General features: G+C 41.5%; 1 protein-coding gene across 2 annotated transcripts in view; it reads left to right on the plus strand.

The window, feature by feature from the left end:
- The first annotated feature begins 1,732 nt into the window (after positions 1–1,732).
- The window catches only part of BIRC6 (baculoviral IAP repeat containing 6), a 173,959-nt gene continuing 157,764 nt past the window's right edge, over positions 1,733–17,927 (plus strand). For both annotated transcript variants that reach the window (XM_065679912.1, XM_065679913.1), the window contains exons 1-2: positions 1,733–2,438; positions 17,091–17,272. In XM_065679912.1, the coding sequence (XP_065535984.1) occupies positions 2,186–2,438; positions 17,091–17,272 (435 nt within the window). In that variant the 5' untranslated portion in view covers positions 1,733–2,185. The remainder of the gene's footprint in view (positions 2,439–17,090; positions 17,273–17,927) is intronic.

Genomic DNA, 17,927 nt, shown 5'->3' on the forward strand with positions numbered 1-17,927 from the left:
TTGTTTACAGAATGTATGAAGCTCATTTATATTTACTGAATTGACATCTATATTCCTATTAATGTCATCAATCTCAAGCTCTGAGGTGATAAATAAATATTTGTGATAATAGATGCAGTACTCCTATTGTCACTGAAATCTGGGGAAAAATAGAATGACAGGTTAGAAAGCCAACATTACTGTGGCATTACGGTGCATGGGGGCTCACTCTGCTCATCACGCACACCAAAAGAGACAGTTTACAGCATATGTAGCTTCGTTATATACATATTCATTATAATTCCACAAAATGCCCACCCAGTTCTTGTTACTCACACATACGGTAATTGGGCAGATAAGGCTGTGGCGCAGGCGCTGTGAATTCTCTGTGGGTCATGGTGGTTGGTTGGGGAGAAAGACATACCCTCACTCGTTTTATCCTTTTATGGAATGCCGTTTGCTAAGGACATTGGAATGTGTTTAGTCTTTCTGATTAATTACGTGTTCTTGTTTGGTCTAATTTACGACCCTGAGAGGCTCCTCGAGTTTTCTGTTGCAGCTGTTTACCTATTTCTGAGGCCTTGCCAACAGGAGGAAGCCTACATTCGTGAGAGAAGACATCTGGTTCTTTTGTTGCATGCCTTTTTTATCTTGAGAATTGTAGCATCTATACACAGTAAAACTCTAGTTTAAGAATCTTTGTAGCCCAACTATGTCCAAGTTTCTATATTCAGTGAAATACTAATTTGGTATCAATTTCTCTCAAAACGGGAAACATAGAGTGCATCTGTCTAGCACAAAGTTCTTGTTCAAGGATGCAACACCTCATTTCAGGGAAGAGACAGGTATCATGCCTTCATGAGACATGCTCTTTGGACCATCTTTTGGATAGAGCAGCGAAACGTGTACGCCTGAACTTGCTTTCTTCCCTCTTCTACCCATGAGACATACTCCATCATTTATCAGAAAAATTATGCCTACTTGAAAACTCTGTGAAATCAGTTGCTTTGGAGACAACATAGAGCTTGACATCTGCTTTAAATTTGGTCACTACCCTCTCTGGTCTTTCATGTTTCATCCGAAGTAGTGAAGCAAGCTTGGAAGCTGCTTATTCTGCACTCAGGGCAATTTTGATAAGGCTGGTGGCATGCCCATGCGGATTCTTTTATTTTTCCCCTTAGATGTTGTATTTCTTAAATCATTTACCTGCTACAGCAGCCTGTGCTAACATGGGTCCTTCTAATAAAAATACTCTCCTGTGTGAAACCATGTATTTGAAACGTCAATATTATTTAAGACCATCAAAAAACTTACTCAGAAGTTAAGTTTTTAAGACATGAAAACCCGTCAATATATTTAAGACCATAAAAACTTCCTGTAATATTTTAGTAGAGCAGGTCACTTAGATAAAACAATGTCAATAGGTAGGTTTGGTATTCGGGGACGGGGAGAAAGCCTCAGTGAAATACAGAAGGTACTACTATATTCATGTCATTTTTGAAGCTTGCTGAACTCTGCTTCATAACAAAATGCTTTCATGGGTACAATGACTCCATCCCTACTTTGGGGGGTGGGAAACGCTGCACCACTCTTTCCAAAAGGAAGCGGTAGCAGCACGGCGCTTGCCTTTCTTCACTGTGTAACAGAGCTGGAAGCAGCCTAACCAGGGGCTCTCGCACCGCTCTGAGAGTGCAGACAGACACCAGCCGCAGAGCCAGCCTGCGAGAACCCTCATTCCCCTCTCCCCGACGCGGGAGGCGGCAGCCGCGCTTACCCGCTTACGACCGAGTTTCTGACGCGGCAGCGTTGGGGCAGGGAGGAACCCGAGCCCGAGTGGCCGCACCGAACCCCCGGAGGGGACGCAGCAGCTCCGCCGGCGCCCCTCAGCACCCCGCTCCCCCCGCCCTGGGGCAGCAGCACGGCCGCGCACGGAGGAAGCAGAGCCCCCGCCTCTCCCCTTGCGCCCGCCCCTCTCCGAGCCCAGCCGCCGCTCGCTGCCCGCGCCTCCCCGCCCGCCGTGTGGGGCTGGCGGCTGGTTCCGCATCCGGCGCGGCTGTGTCACTTCCCGCTCACGCTGGCGCTCTCCCTTTCCCCCTCTCCCCGGACCCGGATGGTGACTGGCGGCGGCGGCGGCTCCAGGGACTGTCAGTGAGCGGCTCCCCGCGGGCCTCTTGTCCTGAGGGCGGCGGCGGCAGCGGCCCCGAAGATGGCTGCGGCGGCCTCCTGCTCTTCGGCGGTGGCGGCGCCGGCTGGGGCCGGGCCCGGGCCGGTGTCGGCCGGGCCGGGCTCCTGCGAGTGGCTGCTGCTGCGGGACGGCTGCCTGCGCTGCGACGCCGACGGTCTCTGCAGCCTGTGCTACCACCCGGCGCTCAACGCCATCCTGGCCGTGACCGCCCGCGGCGCCATCAAAGTCATCGACGGCACCTCGGGGGCCACGCTGCAGGCGTCGGCGCTGAACGGTGAGCGCAGGGCCCGGGCGGCCTGCCCGGCCCCTCTGCCGCGAACCGGTGGCGGGGGGAGCTGGCCGCGCCGCCCCCGGGGCGGCTGGAGGGCACGATCGCGGCGCGGCGGAGCTGTGGGGGAGGTGGCTGGGGCTTGCCTGGGCGCAGGTGTCGAGGCTGGCGAGGGGCTTCCGCCCGGGGAGGCCCAGCTCAGCTCAGGTCCGTCGTGCCGGCGGTGCCCCGGCTCTTGTTCACCCCCTGTCGCTTTTGAAGCCTGAGCGGTTCCGAGTATCGAGGGATACTCGTGTAGGCAGCACCGAGGCCTTTTTGTTCTGCAAAATGTATTAGCCCGGTTACTGAAAGATGAAATGGGGTTGGAAGTCTGATGTGGAGGGCTGTGTTTTGTCTTTATTTTATCTTTTCAGGTGTTCTTATGGTTGACGTAACATTGAACCTTCCAAAGATTAGAAACAGCATGTTATGCAGGATAGGCATAGTTCTAGTTCTTATTGATATATGATACTGTAGGAATTTATTGAGCCTTAATCTGGCCTTGCTAAGAAGGCGTATTTCTTTAAAGTATGCTTATAACACATAAATAGTACTTAATAGCGTTAATACAAAATTGAAAGTGTTACTTGTTATATAGTTCAGGATTATTTTAAATCAGAATTCTTAATAAAGTTATTTGATGGTACGCTTTTATATATATTTGCATAGTTTTTCAGGCTGCTGAGTGTCTTGACTGTGTCTGGTGCTAGTAACAATATATCCGCTGCTATGTTAAGGAGTCATGATTACCCACTGACTTTGTGAGAGGCAAGACTGTAGCATCTCTGTAATGCAAAGTAACTTTCTTTGTTGCCCATTAGTGTTTTTACACTGCTAACAAACTAGCAGTGTGGAAAAAGATCCATGTGCCATGAACACCTCTTGTTTCTCGTTCATTAACAGTTCTTAAACTGCAGTACTTGTCAGAATATCGTGGGGGTGAGGGTGTAGGGTTATTTTTGGTGTGTTGCGAGACCAGCCTTTGGCACAGAAAGATACGCTTTTACTAGTTGTGTATTTACACGTTCGTGTTGTCCTTACAGTTGTGTGTTGTTAAAATCAAGGTGTGCTGCGGGGTGGTAGTGAAAGGTTCATGTTTGCCACCTGAGCATAGTGTAGTAATGCCAAGAATTGCACGGAGATGCTATAGTCTAGGTGGTATGTATACTTTCACCTTGAAAACCTCCAACTGTATTGCAATGTCAAACTGAAGACAGCAGGACAGCAATCATTGATTTCCTTTCATAAGTTTGAGTCGGTACATTGTAAAGTGTAAAGGTAAAATGTTTGAGGCAATTAAAAACAAGTTTGTGAAATTATTGTGAAGGTGTTTTTATTGCTTTGGTGTTGATCACTTGTATTGAAAATGAGGCTCCTTTGTTGTGCTTCCCGCTCTCTTCAGATCACTGTGCTTCTGTCATTCCTTCTTCTGTCATGCTATCTCATGAAGCGCTTTTTTTATTAATAACTTAATTTCTTATTTTCTTTGTGCTCTTGCCAGCATTTGAGAATTGTTAAGTTGTGGATGAGTAGGACATAAATCAAGGCCTTAATTTGTAATTGGCTGCCTGTGTACAACATGTTTAATTCTTATGAAGAGAAAAGTAAACTATAAATCAAAGCCTAAGCTGTTGTTTTACACTTTTCTGTAATAGAACCCGTGCAAGAGATTTGGCTTAGTATTCAAAATGCTAATGGAAATTCTCCCCTAAACAGTAACTATTTAAAAATAACATATTGCTTTGATTCTGTTACGTACATTCAGTCATGTATACTTCCTCTAGTGTCAGTCTTCTCTGTGACAGCATGACTGTGAAAGATGGATTCTACTCCTCCTCATATGAAACAACAGAATTGCTTGCAATCTACCCAGATTTTATCTGTGCAGTGTAGCTGATGATTACGTTGCTGGGGGAAAAAAACACCTTAGTTTAGTCTGAAGAAACTTTAAATGAATTTCCTTACAGATTCAGACCAGTGTGCCTGTGAGAAATCTGGCTCATCTCGGCAGCTGGTGTCTGTTGGGCCTGTTAGCAACCATGTTGACTCTTGTTCTCTCCCTCTTCAGCCCTTCTTTGGGAAGAGGAGGGAAAAGGGAATTCAACTGTTCTTCTGTGTCTGCCTGCTCTGTACAGTGTGAGCTTTTCTTATGTAGGATAGTAGTAGTTGGACACTCAGACCTGTAGGCCGACTGTGTCCCTGCTCCCTCCCCTGCCATAAATGACAGGTCAAAGGATATTGTTGCTTCGGGACTTCTGGTGCTATAACTAAAAATAGAGTTCCTAGGAATTAAAACGGCTTCTCTTGGGAGACTAGACTGCATGTCCTCCTTGATAGTGGCGCTGCAGGTCTTTTGTGCTGCCAAAAGATTTCTGTTGGACAGAAATGCTGTTGCTCATTACCCAAGGGAAAACAACATAGTAGGCACTTCTTTCTAGAAAGTGAAGCAAGAAAAAGGATCCCCCATCAAGGGAAGGAGGGAAGAAAAGGAAATACCATGATGTCTCAGTCTTGCTCTTATTTTCCGTCATAGTTCACTATGGCAGTACATTAAGCTCTGAGCTCACTCTCAGTGAAAAGGCTGAACCTGTGGAATACTGAATCTGGTAGAGCAATGGAGGCTGCCTTGGTTAGAATGTAGATGAAGATTGCTGTCTTTGATGTGTAAAAGAGCAAGACAAAAAATTCACAGCCAAAAGACAGTTCAGCTATAAATCGGGTCCAAACATTAAGATGTGGTCCCTGGTCTTTGTGCTTCAGTTTCTCATGTGAATGTCTGATGTGTGAGCTGATTCAGGGATTGTTCTTCTGAGCCCAAACTGTAGAAATCCAGTGAGGGTTATGATTATCAGTATGCCACAGTGGATCTTCATCAGATCTCTTTCTTGAAAGTGTGTGACCATCTTAAATTTATTTCCTGTATGGGCACTGTAGGCCTGTTCAGGAGGGCAAGGTGATCCTTTGCAACCGTCCAGGGCATGGTGGTGAATAAGAGCCCTGGTAAGGGGAAGATCAGGTGATCCTTTAATATTAATCTTTGTCTTATCTGGTCACAAGGTTGTCCTTTTTATTCTACCAAGGCCGTCGCCTGTACACTATGCATTTTAGAGAGCCGGACTGGGAGAGCAAGGACAGTTCTTGAGATTACTGGATATTATGCATTCCTGTGTTTTTGCTAGTAGTGGATAGTCAGGACTAGTTTTGAAACTGTTGTGCAAGTCTATAAAATACTCAATTTTCCTCTTTAGGCATTTAAATATTTGTTTGCTTTCAGTTTTATTTATGTCCTTTCAGTTTCAAGTTGAACACTGGTAGCCAGTGAGCATGAATGAGTGATCAATTTCCAAATACAGCACAAAGGATGAGCCTTTTCCTCTGCCTCAAAAAAAACCCACCCACCAGACAACAAATAAACCACCTCCAAACCCAACAAAAACCTAAAAGTGAAACAAACAAGCCAGTCAAACAAACAAACAAAAAACCCCAAAGCATCAAAGCAAATTTCCAGAATAATCTTGGTGAGACAGTGGCACATGTTGCCCAGAGAAGCTGTGGGTGCCCAGTCACTGGCAGTGTTCAAGGCCAGGTTGGAGGGGGCTTGGAGCAACCTGCTCTAGTGGAAGGTGTCCCTGCCCATGGCAGGGGAGTTGGAACTATATGATATTTAAGGTCCCTTCCAACTCAGACCAGTCTATGACTATATGGATTCCCAGAGAAACTTGGCCAGGGACGCAATAAAAAGTGAAAACATACTGTCAGATGGATAGTGACCATCTTGAATGTTTCTGCAGGTTTTCTTAGATTAATATGACATAGCAATGGCTTCAGAGCCTCATTTGCTAAAATGCGTGGTTCACAGCTAAAGCCCGCTAAATTGCTGTGCAGGCCCTAACAGTAATCAAAAGATAGACTTCTGAATCCATGCAGAGAAGGACCTCTTAACTGTACATTGTACCAGGTCCTGTAGGGGAAACAGTCTGTATTATCGCTAGAGGCCCTCAACTGTTGTTTCTCCAACAGAAGAATTTAGAAGGAAATACATCCCAGCCCAGAAGGCTCACCTGTGCCAGCAAGTTCAACTCCATTGTCTGTTAGTGTTTCCTTTTGGGAAGTCCCGTGTGTCTTCAAATGGTTTACTTTAAATTATGGAGCATTGGAAATCTATCAAGCAATATCAGCTTTTGATTCTTTTTGAATCCTTTCCATGGTGTGCAGGGGGAAAAACAAGAATAAAAGATTCTCTTTTGCATAGAGGGAGTGTACACTTCTTAACATCTCTGTGAAGAAACTGGGATACTCTGACATCCAATTCTAGGCTTGAATTATTTGACAACATCAGCAGTTTCAACTGCTTCAAGCTTACTCTAGTAATACTGCTCAAGTTGGCACCTTCATGCCTTAAAATTGGGGCAAGTTTCTTCATCTTCTTGGCTCTTCTTATAATTTATTTGAATGTGCGAGAAAAAGTATTAATAAAGAAGGCTATTGCTATTAATACAGATTTTTCTTGTCATTATTTTCTCTTTGCATAGGGAGTATTGTCAGATATCTAGTGATCTGCTACAGCCCACCTTCCCTGTGAGTATACCTGGATGACAGTGCTAATCTTGGTGAAATACTTCTCAGAGAGAGCATTCCACTGACTTACGTGATCTCACTGTGATTCACGAAGTGCCTTAAGCACTTGAAAAAACAGAATAGGAGAGCTGTTAGATTTGAGTTCAATGTTTTATACCAGTAAAGATTCTAGACCGCTGTGCACTCCATTTGTCTGCTACCTTTAATCAGAGTGTGGCTGATACCCCATTCTTACTTGCTAGGCATCTTGCCAGACTAAGATGCTGTTGATCGATATTTCCATGCTCTGTGGAAGCACATCTGGATTATCTTCTGCAGAAGCTAAAAGAGAGTGAAAATTAAGATCTTTTCTTTCCACATGCCTTTAAAGGGATGTTTGCATTACTATGTTTATTGCAGGCGTCCAGAAGTAACAACAGGCAGCAATGCAGGCATATGTTATGTTGCCAGGCAAGATAGCACATTTTTCATTTTATAGACAAGATTATTCAAATCTGGACTGATGAATTCATGGCAACAGTAGCACTATACTAATAAAGGTTGCAGAACGCTTTGATGTTAGAGAATCAGAAGAATTCCTAGCCCTCTATGAATGGGCTTTGAAAAGGGTCTTCTGCAGGAAGATGTATCTTTAAATGCTTCTTACTGACCCGAGGAAAAATTACTGTGCTCTGGGGCAGGGATTTGAACTTCGACTTCCTATCCTATCCCATCTCACAGGTAGTTAAGATATTTCTTATTGATATGAAGTATCCTCAGAGAAAACCTTATTTTGAACCTCTGTTCCGATTGTGGTCCAGCTTTGTTTAAGGCAGCTTTCAATATCCTTATATGACTGTTCAGCTCAGCTCAACTCATCACATCCAGTGATGCTGGATATCATATTATAGAAAATGTGTGAGAAATTTGTCAGAAATATGTTCTGGCAGAAATAATTGATTAGTTCGTGTCCAGCACCTTATGAAAGAAAGCAGGTTGTTGGACTTGAAGTAATGGAAACATGGAGGAGGTTTTGCTTTGGGTTGCCCAGACTAATGGTCTTTAGAATTCGTGATCGTGGTGATCAGTGGTTTGGATCTAGTATATTCTCCTGTCCTGTAATTGGTCCTTTCTAGCAGCCCACAATAATGTTAGCTGGCTCAGTAGAACCTCTTTCTCAGTCTTCGGTTATATTGTTTACAACAATATTTTTATGGTTGCTATTGCATTGGTATCCATACCTTAAACTCAGGTGAAATGTGCAACATGCAGGGTTGTAGAAGGCAGAGTATTAAGAAAAATCTGTCCTAGCCTGAAGATTCAGCTTAATTGTTTCTTTCAAGTTTTTAATAATAATTATATCTGGTTTTTGGTGTGGTGTTGATCTGTTATTTCAGGCTTTCTTCCCAAGCTACTTTCAAATAATTTTAAATTTAAAATTGAAAGGGTTCATTAATTCTCCCTGAACAGTATGACATCTCTCAGAAATACTTTTTAGGCTGTCTTGGAGATGGAGGTACAGCTTACAACCATGTGGACAGCTTCTGAGCATGTCAATCTGTCCTAGGTCGTGTTATAAGATAGCTTGTTACATGTTACCTATTCCAGTGGGATCAGTCACTGCTCACCTTTTTTTTTTTTATTTTTATTTTTTTCAATAAAAAATTTACACCTGAATCAATTCCGTTTCCTCATGGTTATTAAGTGATGCCACAGTATTGCTTTCTGCTGTTAAAAAGCTGTCCTTTAAATAGTTAATGCTCTCTTAACTGCAGTGACTGCTTGCAATCACAAAATGAATGCTTATTGCTGAGTGAATGGTTCAAGAAAGACCAGCTGTTGCCTTCAGTTCTTCCATTTGTGCAGTACTCGTGGATACCAAAACTTGCATCTTCTTCTGATTTCTTTGGAGTTAAATATTGGAGTGTGTATTGGCTCAGCTCCTTTGCTGCCTCATCTTTGTGAAGAGTATCAAGATTTGGTAAGGATCTTGTGCATACTGCTAGTCAAAAAGTAGACAGGAAGTCTGGTATATGCAAAACATTTATTTTGCAGATTTGCATGTATGCTAGGGGAAAGATTACTCCACAGATCAGGATGATGCACGAAAAAGTGGAAGAGAAAAAACGGCTTTTGTTTTACAGCCTAGACTAAAAGTGTGAAGTTATGGAAATAATAACTTACATGTCACATAAATGTAAAAACTATTATGTTTAAAATTTCCTTGAGGTATTTGCTAGGGCTCTTCAGTGTGTCTTTTATGACCATTTTTTTAAATGTGTAACTTAAGAGGGTATTTGCTTACCGGTTAAGTAGTCTTCAAAATTATTAACGTTAGTGAAAACACATATCCAGTCTCAAGTGTTGGTTAATGAGGTGGCTTGCATGGCATACAGTCTATTGGCAGTTCCTCAGTCCCTCATAGTTCCTGTAGAGAAAGCAGTTTTATCCACTGCACTTCCCTGGCCTGGCTGAGTGTGAAGCAGTCAGGATCTTATCTGAGCATTTGGCAGCTGTAGAAGAGTTTGATAAACTCTGTTTGCTGGGCAACAGGGCGCAGAGACTCATGAAAAACACCTTATGGAAATGAAAGAGCTGGGGAGGTGCTGGATGGGACTGAGAACTGTGATGGAGTGGCTGGATGACAATGAGAAAGGGTTAGAACTGGTTAGGGAAGTAGAAAGCTGGATAGATGGCAGTGGAGGCTGGGAAACTGCAGAGTGTTTTGTTGGAGGGCAGGAAGGCACTGTGGTTATTGTGGAGAAATACAGTGATAGATTTAGTTAACCCGTCTTGAACAGGATCATAGATTCATGTTGTGATGTAAACCATGACATGTAACACTGCTCGATAGACTTCTTTTTAATACTGTTTTTTCTTCTATTTTCTATAGCTTTTTTAAGTCAGAATTACAAGATTAGCATTTTTCAGTAAATAGTCTTATATTCCCTCTGCACTGAAGACAGAGAGGCAAAGCCCTTACTCTGAACTTTTGGAGGAACCTACCTTCACATTACCTTTAGAAGGAGCCTGGCAAGACCAGTCTTACAAGGCTTAAGTTAGCTTTTCTGAATGTCTCCTTTCAGTGACAGAACCAAGTTAAATATATGTATGTAACTGTTTTCAGATATTCTTATGCTGCAAGTAGATGTCTTAAACATACAAGGTCCTTCAATTTTACCAGCTTCACAGAAGAATTCGAAAAGGCATCCTAAAGAATAGTTTCACTTTTAAATTTCACTTAAACATGAATAGATCTAGTCTGTTCTGCTTCAGCTTTCTTACGTAGAAGCAATTATTAGGAGAACGTGAGAATGCATTTGGTTAATTTGAAGTACCTGAAAGAATTCAGTGGAGTTGGAGTGTGGTGCACTGGACTCTGACTCCTAATGCTAGGATGAGATCTTGGAATTGTACTAGAGAATACAACTGAGAATATAAATCCATTTCAATGACTGATGTGTACAGTTTTGATATTTCCATCTCAAAAAGAGTATAATGGAACTGGAAGCTTAAGGTGTGGGATGCTTTTATATGTGAGACAGTATTCAACCTGAAAAGGTGATTGGCAGTGGAGAAGTAAGAGAGTGACAGAGGCTTGCAAAATTCTGGATGTGTGAAAAATGTACATTGGGAGTTGATGATGCTCTCTGCTCTTGTGCTAGTAGAGATAAAAACAAGTAACTGTAAGAAATAGTAAAATATGGAGCTCCTGGCTGCGGAACATTGTAGATGCTAGGTGTTTGTGAAATTACAACAATGTTGGACAAACTGATGGAAGAACAACCAACCACTTTTGTCTCCTAAGGTCCCTGAGCACAAATTAGGGGCTGAGAGCGTTACAGGAAAGTACCATTGTATGCACACCTTTAAACTCTTCACTAACCTTTTGTTCCGTGTTATATTTCCTTAAAAGTAGTGTCAGAAAGAGAAAGATAGTAACTCAGCCATATAACATAGCTGTTGAACTTCTACTGTACTAATGGAAGGCTCCTGTTAGATTTCCTACTAAACTGTTCTTTTTCTGCAGACTGAACAAGCCCAGTTATCTTAGTCTTCATGTGTTGTATGCTACATCCCTCTAACTGTTGCCACCTAGACACTTAGTCCCCGGCTTCTGTGCATGTATGTGGTTATATTCCATACCAGGTGTTGGCTGCTGCATTTGTCTTTGTTGAATTTAATAGAATCACAGAATGGTTTGGGTTGGAGGGGACCTTAAAGATCACCTGGTTCCAGCCCCACCTGCCATGGACAGGGATGCCTTCCACTAGAGCAGGTTGCTCCAAGTGCTGTCCACCTGGACTTGAACACTGCCAGGAATGGGGCAGCCACAGCTTCTCTGGGCAGTCTGTCTCAGTGCCTCACCAGTCTTACAGTAAAGAATTTCTACCTTATATCTAATCTAAATCTACCTTGCCTTTATCTCTTCTCCTATCACTACATGATTCTGTAAAAAAATGCCTCTCCATCTTTCTTGTAGCCCTTTTAAGGGCTACAAGATAAAAGTAGCCCTCTAAAGGGCTGCAAGAGAGGTTTGTGTCAAGCCATTTCTCTGGCTTTTTGAGAACCTTTTAAAAGGCAGCCCTGCTATTTACTGCATCTCTTGTCCTCAGTTGCCTCCCATTTGGTGTCATCCATAGTCTTGCTAAAGGTGCAGACTATCCCATGGTCCAAGTCGTTGATAAAGATAGTTAAGGCATACAAGGCTTCACTGAATGCCAGTCATAACTGGCTGCCGGGTGGGTGTTGAATCCTTAATTACTGACCTTGCCCATGACAGTCTGGCCTCTTTTTCACTTGGCTTGTAGTCCAACTGTATGCTTTTGAGAACTTGCACCTTCTACGAGCTTGGTGTTTTGAGAGGTCCTTGTAATATTTGGGCTGGTGGGGGCGAGCTAAACCATTTCATGCCAGACAGACTGTGGAGTTTAAAAAGTGCCATAACTGGAGATGTTTCCTCCTGTAACAGAGACTGCAGGGTACATGATGGGTAAGCTCAGATGCTCTAGCCACTTCAGTGACAAAAAGAGGAGCTGGTGTTAAAATTTCGTCTGGAAAAGGCTCTTTGTTCTGAAATGCTGTGATGGGAGTTGCTCTTGTGGAACGGGAAGTTCCTGTTACTGAGCTGTGAAGTATTCCTTGCCTGTCTCTGGTTCTGGGTGGATGCTGTGTAATTTCTGTCTGCAGTATGTGAAAGACACCTTTCCTGAAAACTTTAATCATACTTTTTCACTCTGAGGAAAGTTTTGAAGAAGGCACTATCCTCTGTGAGATTTTTGCAGGAGAATTGCAGGGACTAAAGTTTTCAGAATTTACCTGAGTTGGCAGACAGGATTGTAGTGTACCTTGTGAAATATTCATAATCTGTTCTCAGAATAATTGTATATGTGAGCAGTTGCGTTCTGTGTGACATACAAGGCAGCAGTAATGTTAGATACATGGAGATCTGAAACCACATGAAGAGCGTGTGCACGAAGAGCTCACCAGTCTCTTCCTGCTCATTTAGTCTCAGTTGAAGTCTGGAAAGTGGAAGAGGACCCTATGCCTGCAAAGCTAGTCAGATATGAACTGCCTTGATCTCAGTGGGGTTTTGTTTATGTTCTGAAACCTTTTAAGTGTTAATGTTAGCTTTTGTTAGTAGTTGCTTGATCGGATACGGCGAGTTAATATTCATGTGTCAGTCTCCAATGCTTTGGCCCAGATAACACATCTTCTTACTCTAATGAAGATTGTTAAAACCAGCTATCATATAATGAACTGCCGCTGAAGCAATTCTGTCCTGTTTGTTGCTAAAGGAAAAGATAAACTGTAGATGACATTCTGGATTACCTAAATCCAGTTTTGGCAAATAAGGGAGTCTGAAGGCACTTTGTGATGTTAAGCTGCGTATTTCTGCCTCCTCTGTCATCCTTGCTGTTTAGAGAATGTTTTCCTCAAGTTGGAGAATCCTTTTCTTTTGGAAAGGAGGGCCCCATGGGCTTCATGGTGGCAGCTCTGCTGAGGTGATGTCTAGAGCAAATAAGGGGCTAGGCCTGGACGACTGGACCTGGAAGGTAAAAGTGCACTGCTGAAGTTCCCACTGAAGATGTAGGTGAGGAGGAACAAGCGAGAATCTATAATGGATAAATTAAATAATGATGGGCACTGATGGCTTGATTTCGTCATCCCTTAGCCATCTTTCCATTACTATGTTCCCAAATGTTCGTAACCGCTATGTCTTGATTTCCTTTGGGAGCCACTGGTTTAAAACAATTCTAAGACATCTTTCTCCTTTTTAAATCAGACTTGCAGTGGTTTGCTTTTTGTCATCTTTTGTGTTAAAATATTACCCATTGCAGCTAATCCATGGTAGTGATTTTATATAGTACTAGTTCAGAATAGTTTCCCGCAAAGATAGCGTGTTAAACCAGCAAGTTAAAGTTTAAAACATTCTTTTTTATTATTATTTGTACTATAGAACTTCCTCAAACTGCAAGGGTTCTGATATGCTTGCATTGGCATATCTTATTGTATGCTACTTGGGTAGCAATTAGGAAAGGCACCTGCCTCACAGTAAATGAGGACAACCGATACATACTTTTTTTTTTTTAATCCCATATACATCTGAAAAAATGTGTGAGAATCAGTTGAGCAATGTTCTGTCAAGAAGCATTTTTGCCTCCAGTTGAAAGGATGGTTTTGTTGTCTGCTGATTTGGCTTCTGGAAGGAGAATTTCACATGGCGTATTACCAGGAGTGATAATGCCTCCTGAACTTGAAGCTTTACACCCACACTTCACGACAGAAGGAGGGGACGGGGAATAAATTTTTATTTTTCATTCTTACAGTAAATTTTAAGGACTTCTGCAGCTGTACCACTCCCTTCTCTTGAATTTTTGGATTCTCTTGCCTTTAAATAGCTTGAAGTTCAGATCTAATGATACAGACTTAGTAGGATAGGTAGGGCTTTTGATGTCCTGAAACTTTATCCATGTAGCTTCCCATGGCTGCAGTATTTTCAAATGAGTACTGAGGTATTGTTTGGATATTCTAGTTTAAATTAGAAATGCAAAGACTGGGCTCAGTGCAGTTAATGTGTGTACATGTTTTGTTGAGCTGATGGGATTTCTGTTTCTCCGAAAATGTTACTTTAATTCTTAATCTAAAGACCTAGTTGTATTCATAGATTGAGGTTATGGATGTTCCTTTAGCTATTTGATTAGTCTTGGATTTTAGCATTATGGAACTAGTGCTATGATGCATGTGTTAACAACTGTCACTTTATAGCAGCAGATAAAAGTATTAGTTTTCTGTGATTTAGAAATGATTTTGGTTTTTGCATTCTGTGCATTAAGAGTTTCTTGCCAAGAGAATTAGTGACTTTGTGATATGTTTTAGTGCTATTCCTTGCTAGCAGTTTTCAAGGTGAATTAACTTTTCTTAATATTAGAAAGGATCTAAAGATATTACTATAAACATTAATCGACATCTCTTCATGAAGGTAGCCATGCATACTCAGGTGAGTCACTTCCTCTTAAGGTCTAAAGCTTTGAGACTAAAGCTGTCTATATCAGAGAGATGGAGACAAGCTTTTTCATTCTGATTCTTGACATGAAAGACTAATTGTCTAATTTGGTTCATCTCACTGCCTGTAGATAGGCACAATAGATGCTGCTTAGACTATTATATATTCTCCAAACGAGTTTGTTTTGTGTGATTTTTTTGTAGGTCAGTTTTGGTCACAGGAAATTGCTCATCTCTGTTTTGTATTGTTCGAGCAAAGAAGGTGGAGGAGGAATGTTCCTTTTCTGTTGTTTATTTGCTTTTAAGTGTTCAGGTTGCTAGTTCTAAGGTTGTTATGGATGACATACCATGATGTAGTATGCTATTGGGCTTCCACTTGTAGCATGCTAGTAGCTTGCTGGGTTTCCTTACAGGAACTGACCAAAGGCTTAATGGCTTCTTAGAGGGTTCTTTTGGTTTTAATCCTAGATAGATAGCTGGAGATATTGGGAGAAGCCGTGATCCACTTGTGCCAAGATTGAAAAGCAAATTCCTCAAACCTTGGAATGTCTATTTCATCTTCCATAAATGACAGCTGAAGGAATTAGGACTAAAGTGAGAATAAAGTTGGGTTTTGATGATCTGGCTTAAGTCATTTTGTGAGTTTATGTGAAACTTTTGAATTGTGATTTGTGAAGATGCAAATCAGTACTTGCTTCTAGTAAACTTAGCAAGGCTGGACAGGCAGGATATAATGTAGTAGTGCCATTAGGTTTTCCAAAGGATATAGGTCAGAGTCCTTTGGCACATTGTAAAATGCTGATCCTGAGTTAGAAAGGACCTTTCTGCCAATGCTTTGAGGGTGATTAAACTTTTTTAGGCATTTCTTCTACAGTGGTGACTTCTTTTATAGTGGTGACTTCTAAATTTTTTAGTTTTCTGCTTCTCAACCCATTGTTCTAATCGTATGGCCAGTCACCTGTGAACTAGTCTGTGACTAGTAGCAGATCCATCTTGAAATGCGTTTTCTGAACATTGTTGAAACTAATACTTTTGAAGGTGTTAAAAATTGTGTTTGATTTTTTTTTTTTAATCAAAGCTGTTGGGGTTTTTGGGGGTTTGTTGTTTTTTTTTTTCCTCTCTGTAGACTGGCTTACTTCCTTGTTGCTGCTGTGTTGTCTATAGAAAGTCTTATGTGAGGAACTCCAATGTATTGGCAAAAACCCAGTTTGAAACTGCTAGATTTGCCATTCAGAGGACCTTTTTATGTTAAACTAGGGCTAACGACTTGACAGCTATCAAGTGATTCCAGGGCTCTTGAAGTGTTTCTGAAAAAAGTTGGAAACATTTATAGCAATGATTACAATTGCAGTGTACTTCATGCAGGCAAGGGCTTATGTGTCATATTTTGAGAGTCTGTGAGTCACTGTTTCCAAACTTTTGGTGAGAAGGGCAGCTGACAACTATTCTTGATCTGAGTTTTCAGGAGAGGATACCACAAATGCAATGTAGTCAGGTTGATATGCCCTATATTTGGAGAAGTTTTAATTTCCACTTAAATATATCAAAGTGTGAAGATGACAGATTTAAGTGGTTGTCTTTATCTGGATGCTTTATCTGTATGGTAGCTACCTTAATGGTGATTTTTAATTATTCATTATAAAACCAGTATCCAGTGCCTGCAGAAAGAGGAGAACAGGAACTCAATTAATGCAAAATTTAATGAAACTTCTGTTCCAGTGCAACAAGAAGAGATCTGTGTTGATGATCCAGTGATTCCAGCTTTGTGCTTTGGATGATGTGTCCATCTACTTAAGGCATACGTGTAGTCAGCTTCTGTAGCAACAACTTACACTTCCCATGAATTAAAGCAATTTGCCTTCTACACAGGCAGCATATTACATGGATTTAGTTTTACAATCCATCCAGCCTTAGACATGTAACAATGAGTGATACTAAAAATCTCTGGGGATAATATCCATTGCCAGTCTTATTTGCTGACAGTCTTCCTTCACCTCCACCAAACTCCTCTAACCTGTTGCTGACATCCTGTGTGTGGCTCTGGGCAGAAATAAGCTACGTTAGTGTCTGAAGGAACATGTGTAGCATTGGCCCATGTTATATGCTATACTTAGTTTCTGAGTGTTGTTTTGATGAATGAAATGGTGTTAATCAGCCTTAATGGTAGTTTAGGAATTTTGTTGTCATTTTCATGCCAATTTGTGCAATTTAATTCTTGTTCTTGTTTGTCAGCTAACGTCAAGTACACCAGGCATCTACATTAGGCTTGAAAACACTAGTTTAGGCTTCCTGGTAGGAGCAGGACTTTAATGATGGCTTCCACTATGGGAATAAAATAGTTGTAGTTATTGATGGGATGTGTAAATTTTGGATGTTTGGTTTTTAATGTAGGAAATATAAAGTTAGGTGAAAGGTGTAGTACCTAAAATCCTGGGGTTTGATCACTCAAGTAAAGACTTTGTTGAAATATTACATTAATTTCTGGAACAGATGTTAAAGGTCTTTTTTAAAAGCTGTTTTCTGATCAGATCTTGCTATTTGCCTTTGCCTTTGTAGCTAAACCCGGTGGACGGGTGAAATGTCAGTATATTTCTGCTGTGGATAAAGTGATCTTTGTGGATGATTATGCAGTAGGATGCAGGAAAGATCTCAATGGCATCTTACTGTTAGACACAGCTCTGCAAACGCCTGTTTCAAAACAAGATGATGTGGTTCAGCTTGAATTGCCAGTTACAGAGGTAAGATGTGTGGGGAAGAGGGGAAAAAAGAGTATGTAAATAATGCTGTCAGAAATACTGAAATCAGACATTTGACCCTGGGTTTCTAGTGTGATATTAACAGCACGTAATGGAAAAGTTTCTTTGTTATTACCTGTCATAGGGCAATAGCTTTTTGCAGTTATCTGTATATCTGACAAATAAGAGCTTGCTAGAATCACGAGTATATTATTTGAGATGAAAGAACTTTTCAGTGACCAGAAATCAAGACTCATTTCCAGAGCTATGTATGGAATCTATGTGTACTTACAAAGTCAGTCTGGGCTGCTAGGCATCCTTGAGGTGTTTGATTGTTTTAGGCTTTCAGGGGAGAAAAAGGGTAAATAAAATCAGGTAATACGATGTTGCTACAAGTGAAGAATTAATGCTGGAATATAACTTTTCTCTGGGTCAGTTGGCCTAATTGAAAACTATTTTCCTCTGCAAACCTGGCCTCCCTTTTATGTTTGGACTATTGCAGCTGAGATGTGATTGCTTCTGATTTGAGACAATATAAGCAAGCACTTGCTATCAATTAAAGAGAATCCAGTGTACATGTTTTTGCTTGGAGTGTAATGCTTTGGATTTTGTTGCATTGGTTTACCTTCGGTGTTGGTTTAAAATATTTATGTGCTCC

Source organism: Lathamus discolor, chromosome 5 (assembly GCF_037157495.1).
Source record: "Lathamus discolor isolate bLatDis1 chromosome 5, bLatDis1.hap1, whole genome shotgun sequence".
Classification (NCBI taxonomy): domain Eukaryota; kingdom Metazoa; phylum Chordata; class Aves; order Psittaciformes; family Psittacidae; genus Lathamus; species Lathamus discolor.